The sequence below is a fragment of the Mya arenaria genome, chromosome 8 (assembly GCF_026914265.1).
Source record: "Mya arenaria isolate MELC-2E11 chromosome 8, ASM2691426v1".
NCBI classification, from domain to species: domain Eukaryota; kingdom Metazoa; phylum Mollusca; class Bivalvia; order Myida; family Myidae; genus Mya; species Mya arenaria.
Genome location: NC_069129.1, coordinates 19757702 through 19766379, shown reverse-complemented (window position 1 = coordinate 19766379; position 8678 = coordinate 19757702). Strand labels below are relative to the sequence as shown.

At 34.8% G+C, this 8678-nt stretch overlaps 1 protein-coding gene across 1 annotated transcript; it reads right to left on the bottom strand.

The window, feature by feature from the left end:
• Positions 1–340: 340 nt before the first annotated feature.
• On the bottom strand, positions 341–8298 carry LOC128243689 (GTP-binding protein REM 1-like). Its single transcript, XM_052961591.1, has 4 exons — positions 7302–8298; positions 3135–3223; positions 1765–1948; positions 341–941 (listed from the first exon to the last, which is right to left on the bottom strand). Exons 1-4 carry the CDS (start codon positions 7990–7992, stop codon positions 661–663), a joined length of 1245 nt encoding a protein of 414 aa, XP_052817551.1. The 5' UTR covers positions 7993–8298; the 3' UTR covers positions 341–660.
• Between the last annotated feature and the right edge of the window lie 380 nt (positions 8299–8678).

Below are 8678 nucleotides of genomic sequence, written 5' to 3'. Positions count from 1 at the left end.
CTGCTTTTGTATAAAATGGCAATGCTGTTATTAAACGCTTTGTGAAACACATCATATCTGATCGTAAATGGCAAAGTTCAAGGCTTTGTATTGTTCATATTCATGTAGAAAATTGATATTAAAGCTGTCTCGTTAACAATTTAAGAGTAAACGCTTTCCATACATTCAATAGTTGATAGAGTAAAAATGGGGCTATTTTGTTAAATGTTTATTCAAAATCGAAAGATAACTATTAAAATTCTTTTAACCAGTTATGCCTCTCATCACTCAAAGGTATCAAAGAAGTATGCAAACGAAACCGTATTTATTAAAACAAACATGTTATAAAATAAATCTTTATTGCAAAGTTTGGTACACGAAATTATCATTAAAATCTATTAAAATGTACATGAAATTGTATGATAATAATTCATTTCGTATGAGAATTTGCTATAAACATCATGTAAGCAGTGGCAACATCTTATATATAAAAGAAATCGTTCGTAATGTATTCAATAAAAATGACTTCTTATTAAGCCTTGAAGTCAGGTTTCGCTTTATGTCTAAAATCACCTGTTTGCACTTTTCATAATCAAAAGGAGCAATGTGTTGATAAAATAATCAAAAGTCGTATGGAAATAGTTTCTTTCCAAAAAAATAATCAATATCAAAGAGAGCAAACTATGACGTAAAGAGATTTTCACACTCATGGCAAGACGGTTGCATCGGATGTTTACGAAAGATGAAATTTAGTAAACGTTTTGGTCCAGGCATGGAACATTTGACAAACTTGTTTTGACTTGGCCTAACATCAAAACTGGGGGGCTCTATTGGTAGTCCTGGGGTCTTGTGCAGGCGGATTTGACTCAATAATCCAACCAGGAGCTCATCAACGTGGTGATTTAGAGCGGCGGATGTTTCACAGTATTTGGAGTTGTACTGTTTAGCGACCGATCTTCCCTCTGAAATATAAAATATCAAAATGTATTTATAAAGAGCGTTTTCAACCATATTTTTAAACGTAAACAGGCCAAGTGCAGCTGATTTAACTCGTTCAAATAAATAAAACAGGACATAGTAAATGGCTACAGTAGCATTCCGTCCCAATGAACTCTAGTTTACATACAGAAGGTTTACAAACTGGATTTTCACAATTCACAAAATCGTTTTCAGCCATTCTATGTTCGATTTTGTGAAAACTAAACATTTTGCTTACCTTGAAATCAACTTCTTTGATTTTTCTTTGCTGAACTTCATCATTAAATATTTACAAAGTTACATTGTTATTATCATGGAAGTACATTCCATATCAAAGAAAGCCTTAGAGAATCGGAAATACTTCATACGGTTTGATTATACCATATTAATTCACAGCAAATACCATAACTAATGGCATAAGGCAAGTTACTAAAAAGAGGAATATTGAAAGAAATGTATTTATCGATAATATAAATATTTCAGGAAGACCAGGTATTAATAATGGCTGATCGTGGAGTGTAAGATCGATATAGATAGTGTATTCAATTGTAAGTATCAATCAAACAATATCTGGATGGTTTATTGATAACGATGCATTCCTTTGTTACTATGAAATATTTGTTCAGCATCAACACAATCATTATGATGCAACATACACGGTTTAAAAGCCATAACTAATGTCATTTTTCTCCTTATCACATGTGCTCTGTATCAAAAAGACACAGGTAAATGTATGTGACAGAATGTAAAGACAGAATAATGGCAATGTGCAAAATAAACATTTCATATGAGAAAAACAGTAATTACCTTCTCTAGTGACCTTACGTTTTCTTACAAGGTCGATCTTGTTGGCGATGAGAATGGTAGGTTTGTCTTTAATGTCAAGTTGATGGCGAACGTGGTACAAAATGTCAACAGCCTCCTGATAACTCGCCCGGTCTGTGATCGAATATACCACTGCAAAGGCGTCAACAGATCGAATGGGGAACTCCTGCAAATGAAAGTTAGTGAGTATGTGTATTTTTATCTCCTAACCTCTCTGCTATGAAAAGAATTTGGCTTGCATGAAGAAAAATGTACCATGAACGATGTTAACGGTGTGTTGAGTTATAGACCAATACTATTGCAATCGTCTTGTGTGGGTATATATTTGGCATTTTGTGAGGAACCTCTTTACATTCATTCTAAAGTTTCTAACTGTATCGCGGTTATATAACAATGTTTCCCGTTAGTGCATTTTTGGAATATATGTGTGTAAAAGATATCGTTTTAAATGCTTTTCACGACTTATTCATCTTGCAAGATGATTTGGTGTTTACATTGTGAATGCAATGCGTGTAAATACACGATTTGTTTTAATAAAATTGGATGGTTAGATATTGAAAATAGAGTAAGGCAACTAAGACTTAGACTTACGTATACAATTGTGAACAATAAAGTCCGTCCTTTATGCATAGTAATTTCCCCATCAAGATGTCAGGCATACTAAAGCATAAAACTAGAGGCTCATTTTGTTATATTTATTGCTTCAGGTAAATAGTTTTACCAGTTCGACTTTTTATGATAAAGCTATTCTTGATTTGAACAATCTGTATAAAAAAACAAAAACAAAAACAACAAACAGAAACATATTTGGATTTAAGAATGGATTAAAAGATGACCCCAAACTGTACAGGGAAATCAAAGAATGCTAAGGTTTCATATTTGTTTTACTATAAGTTACTACTTGCTGTCTATTTCTTATATTTACATGGAATCACATTTTAACTTTAAAATTTTAAAAGGATATATTGGAAATAAGTTTTGAAACTTTATGGACTATGTAAATATTTCTTCCATTTTCATTGTAATGATAATTTATGACAATATGTTTCTTTAATGTTATTTTTATTCAATCAATCATAAATAACTAAACATTCATAAATGTTGAATTTAAATTGTACTTTTGTTTTTATAAATATTTTAATATCATAATATTAATATTTTTTACATGATATTTATATTGTACAAATAATATGGAATGAAATACAATATTTTATCTTTAGGAGGAATGGATGAGCATTGTCAGAAACACAGATAAGCTGTGGTCAGAGTTTACTACAATATTATTTAGACGGCAAACAGGAACACGACTTCTTCTCTAGTTTTTAAATGAGAACCGCGCTTTTTTACCTTACCTTCGAATCAAGGGCTCTGTCAACAATTTTTAGTGTTGACTCTTCTGAGTTTAGCAGCACCGTCACGTGACGATCGGTTTCGTCGTCATCTGAAGCAAAAACATTTTTGAGAATAGGAAACAATACTATCAACATAAACTTGTCATCACTTCGTAAGAGTAGTTTCAATGAATACTGACTTCATGTCATTTATCTACACAAGTGCAACTGTATTCCCTTTGTATTGTTTATGTCATTTCCAAATTCACAAAACAAAAAAGGATAAAGACTTAAATCTGTGATGTATGTTTTCATTAGTTAAACGAGACAAGTAAATAAAGAATGATGTTTATGAGAATGTTAGTTTGAAAACCATACAAGAAATGCCATGACCTTTGAAATGAAGACGAAAAACTTGGAAACATTCTCTATTGGCATGCACATTCAACTACTAATCATATCATATTGCAATATATTGCAGTTGCGTCAATTGTCAACCATAGCAAAGTGTGTTTTGTTTGTGGTTGGTTTTTCGTTTTACAAGCAAATTGAACTGTTTAATATTAGCTTTTTGTAATTTACTACAACATGTTTAATATTTTACTATTATAAGGTTTTATCATTAATACTCACGTTTAGTCCGTGATACCTAGTAATTATAAGTGAACCTTTTTTTGCGAAGAGGTAACATAAAGATAAATTTTCTCCGGCATTGATATTTGCCTTTTATTAAAAAAAAAAACAAGAGATGTTTGTCAAACATTATGCCCCCTGAGCGCCAAGTTGCCAGAAATATTTGGACAATTGAATGAAATATGCATGGACTGAAATGACAGCTGATTTGTCATTGGATGCATATGAGGCAGGTCATCTACTTATGATAACTTAAGAAGGCAAATAAATGCCCAACTAAAATAGTAACATAAAAGAAAATCATTTCTATACAAACATTTATACATCAATCCCAATCATCTGTGCATGCATTAAAAAAATATGGACAATCAGAAAACCTTTTTTCAGCTTACAGTCACACTGACCTTGACCTTTGACCCACTGACCTCAAAATCAATAGGGTTCATCTGCTGGTCATGACCAATAAGCCTACCTAGTATGAGGTCCCTGGGTCAAAGCGTTCTCAAGTTATTGATCGGAAACCGTTTTTCATGTTAAGGTCACACTGACCTTGACCTGTGACCCACTGACCTCAAAATCAATAGGGTTCATCTGCTGGTCATGACCAATACACCTACCAAGTATGAGGTCCCTGGGTCAAAGCGTTCTCAAGTTATTGATCGGAAACCGTTTTTCATGTAAAGGTCACACTGACCTTGACCTTTGACCCACTGACCTCAAGACCCACTGACCTCAAAATCAATAGGGTTCATCTGCTGGTCATGACCAATACACCTACCAAGTATGAGGTCCCTGGGTCAAAGCGTTCTCAAGTTATTGATCGGAAACCGTTTTTCATGTAAAGGTCACACTGACCTTGACCTTTGACCCACTGACCTCAAAATCAATAGGGTTCATCTGCTGGTCATGACCAATACACCTACCAAGTATGAGGTCCCTGGGTCAAAGCGTTCTAAAGTTATTGATCGGAAACCGTTTTTCATGTAAAGGTCACACTGACCTTGACCTTTGACCCACTGACCTCAAAATCAATAGGGTTCATCTGCTGGTCATGACCAATAAGCCTACCTAGTATGAGGTCCCTGGGTCAAAGCGTTCTCAAGTTATTGATCGGAAACCGTTTTTCATGTTAAGGTCACACTGACCTTGACCTTTGACCCACTGACCTCAAAATCAATAGGGTTCATCTGCTGGTCATGACCAATACACCTACCAAGTATGAGGTTCCTGGGTCAAAGCGTTCTCAAGTTATTGATCGGAAACCGTTTTTCATGTAAAGGTCACACTGACCTTGACCGTTGACCCACTGACCTCAAAATCAATAGGGTTCATCTGCTGGTGATGACCAATACACATACCAAGTATGAGGTCCCTCGGTCAAAGCGTTCTCAAGTTATTGATCGGAAACCATTTGGTATTCCGACCGACCGACCGACAGACAGACAGACCGACCGACCGACCGACCGACCGACATGTGCAAAACAATATACCCCACTTTTTTCAAAAGGGGGCATAAAAACGTAGTTGTGTACTAAAACAAGGTATGTCAATCCCAAAATATATAACAAAAAACAAGGAAAGTCACTGGAGTGATTATGCCAGTCTGAACCGAATTTTATTTCCATCCTTTCCATTTTGTATACCATCAGTTGTCCGCCTACCTTCCTTAGGGCTAATTGTTTGCGCTATGTTAGGAATCTCAGTCCTTGATTATTGTTTGTCTTTTGTCTGTGATTCCTAGGAATCGCATAGGGTTTGGTAGAAACAACATAACTGTGCAAAGCTAAGTTACAGGTGAATGCAAATAGTAGATAGGGGTTAACATTTACAACTTTGTTTTCTTTCTGTAGAACTAGAACATTTCTACACGTTGCCAATCATTATCCTATTACAAAGTATTTTTGTAAGCAAGATACTTGGCATTTCTCATCTTGTCTCAAATTGGTGATCTAAAAGTAATGGGTTTTACACAGTGTCTGCTAATGATAAGCAAGAGCTAGTTAAGGTTTTAGATTGACCTTACTTTGCAACTAATTAAGGCACACATATGCATGTATTGTAAAACTTTGACTTGACTATGATAAAACTATGAGACATAGCGAATAAGTACTATGACAACCCATTAGACAGGTTAACATCACATATATAGATAAATACACATCATTATGTTTATAATGAGTGCGACCAATAATTATCTTTAAAGTCTACATCAATACGAGTTAATATATTAAGTATGCTGAATATAATTACTACAGGTTTTTAATGTGTCTTCCAATTGTGTGAATTTCCCCCGTAGTGATGAATAAATTACAAAATATAAGACGTGATTACATTATCCGATATGTAATAAATGAAATCATAAATAATTATAAATATATTCAAGTGATAACATGCCCGTACGCCTTCAGAAGCAGGTGATCATATGCTAATAGGTCCTCCGAATACATGTGCTATTGTGCTTATACGCCCACAGACTACAGGTGCTAATGCTAGAAATTATTTTTCATGATGATATTTATAAACATCGTGATAACGCTAAAATGACATGTATTTGTATATTAGAGTTGCTACATTTCCAAATATGTGAATATCAAAGCTGATTACCACAACGAGAACAAAGTAGTAGCTTTAAACGTTGAAATGTTCGTATGTTTTACACAAATCATTGGTCATGATAATTGTATTTAATAGCAAGAATTACAGTTTCATCAAGCAATTGTCAGATTGTTTGATACATTTGTCACGACAAACTACTATGATAGAAAGGTTGCAAAATACGAGGTGTACGTAAATACACATACTGTTAAACTTTGCAAATGAATTTGGCATTTCTTTATAAACGTGTACTTGAAGACGCAGTTGTCCCTTGTACAATCGTGCACTTGTAATTAACACATACCTGTATGATGTACGGCACAAACAGAAGTCTACACATACACGTTCCAGTAAAGGTACACCAAGTTTCGCTAATAACTACCTTTCGAATGGACACGTCGAATAATCATATCTATAGTCCATCCTCTATTTCAATGTCAATTTTCAACGCTTTAATATCATATATTAATGAATATAACGATAATAACATTCATAATTTGACTATGATTTTATTTGTTTGTTATTTTAAGAATATGTTAACGCAATTCATGTCTTGCATGCAAATATTTGCAAACGCTTCCATCATACGAATTATGATTTATTTTAATACTGTTTAAAAGATAAATAAACGCACTTACACATTCCATTCATCAAAGTACTACCTTTTTAAAATAAGATTATTCTTACGCAGCGTTATATTTGCCTAAAAGCACATAAAGAGGGATTTTCAGCGTTATAGTGTGTTTGTCAAATGGAATGATAAAAGGGAAAATGCTTGCTATTGAAAGCTTGATCGATGTTGTATTTAAATTTAAATCCCGCTGCGAATAAGAGGGCATAGGAGACAACTTATTGTTCAGTTGTAGATTTTAACAAACTAAATATATCTGCATATGCTTAATATAAACGTACGTAAAAATGGTAAAATCAGGTTAGAACTATCAATTACTTCTTTCTTACCGTTCTCTGTTTCAAATGCAACGAACTCCGATGTCATAAACTGATTGGTCAAAGATGTTTTTCCAACACCTTTGTCCCCAACCATGGCAACTTTATGAATAATTGTATCCACTGAAGATCCCGTACTGTCCACAGTTCCACTGTCTCGGGATTGCGTGCTGTTAATTCGTTGCCTGCTGTTGTTGTGTGATCTAGCTCCCCCATGCTCGCTATGCATTGCACTCACGGTTGAGTTTATACTCTTAGAGCTTCGTTTAAAAGAGTCCCCTCTGTTCACAATGCCCCCCTTCGATGTAGTTTTAAATGACCGCACTCTTCGTAATGGCTGTTGGTCAGACGTTTCGTTTTGTTTATGAATATTGTCGAAAGATACGGAGAGAAAGTTCGCAGAAGGTGATGGTAAACTGCTTCGTCTTGGTCGGTCAGTGTCAATATTTAACAATTGTGGTCGGGGTCGGTTACGGAATGAGCATGAACGTTCATGGTGAGCTGATGGGTTTAAACCTGAATGGCAATGATCTCCATGTTGAGAGTCTCGCAGTAACATTCGTCGTTGAAAAAGTTGGTTTTTATCTGCAACTGTTGGCTCCTCGAGATCTGTTTTGGCGTCATTTGTAACCTCATGACGTATTTTAGGCACACTGAGTTTCCGCTCAATTTCATCTTGCTCCATTATTACTTTCTTTGTCATTCCTGTGAGCAATGAACGTCAATTCACAGCATCGTTTAGATTAAAGGAATCACTATGAACCTCGCCATTTTAACTATGAAACGTTTCATTATAGTTTGTACACTGTATAGGTTTCGTTAATAAATCCACGATGATTTCATTCATTAAAGCTTCCTCAAATGTATATTTATCAAGAACATCGCCATCTTATGTCTTTAGAAACAATAACAATCTATACCTGTTATTTCTAAGATCAATTCTTTAACTAAAAGTCTCTCCGATTGAAGCTTCGTTGAAACAGCGTCACACAGATGTTATACCACCAGAGATCAGCCTGTAATGAATGAATGCTCTACAGCTCAATGGAGATCACGTGGTTTCCGCGACTAGTCAGTCAGACTTAGCGCGCAATAATATTGCATGTTGTATCGCTTTTGTACTCAGTTCTCGAGGAGCATGTGTTTGTTGTATTAGAAATGACATATGCTGATGGGTGTATTATAGCCATTTCGTAGTGTTTTTTTTTTCTGTTCGTTTAAAACTTGTATAAATCAGAGTGTCAGCCAGAGTGTAAGTAGTGTACGTTGGCGTGCGAAGTTATATGTTTAATTTGTTGTATGTTTGTATGGACTTGATTGTTGTAAACAAAATCTTGGGTTAAATTCAGGGTTCGTTCCTGTAGGTCCCATTGTAGTTTTAAAGACATG

Coding starts and splice junctions, on each gene's coding strand:
- LOC128243689 (XM_052961591.1), bottom strand. CDS start 7,992: ATGACAAAGAAAGTAATAATGGAGCAAGATGAAATTGAGCGGAAACTC. Junction 1,949..3,134: donor ACAGAGCCCTTGATTCGAAG/GTAAGGTAAAAA, acceptor TTTCATTTGCAG/GAGTTCCCCATTCGATCTGT. Junction 942..1,764: donor ACGTAAGGTCACTAGAGAAG/GTAATTACTGTT, acceptor TTTATATTTCAG/AGGGAAGATCGGTCGCTAAA.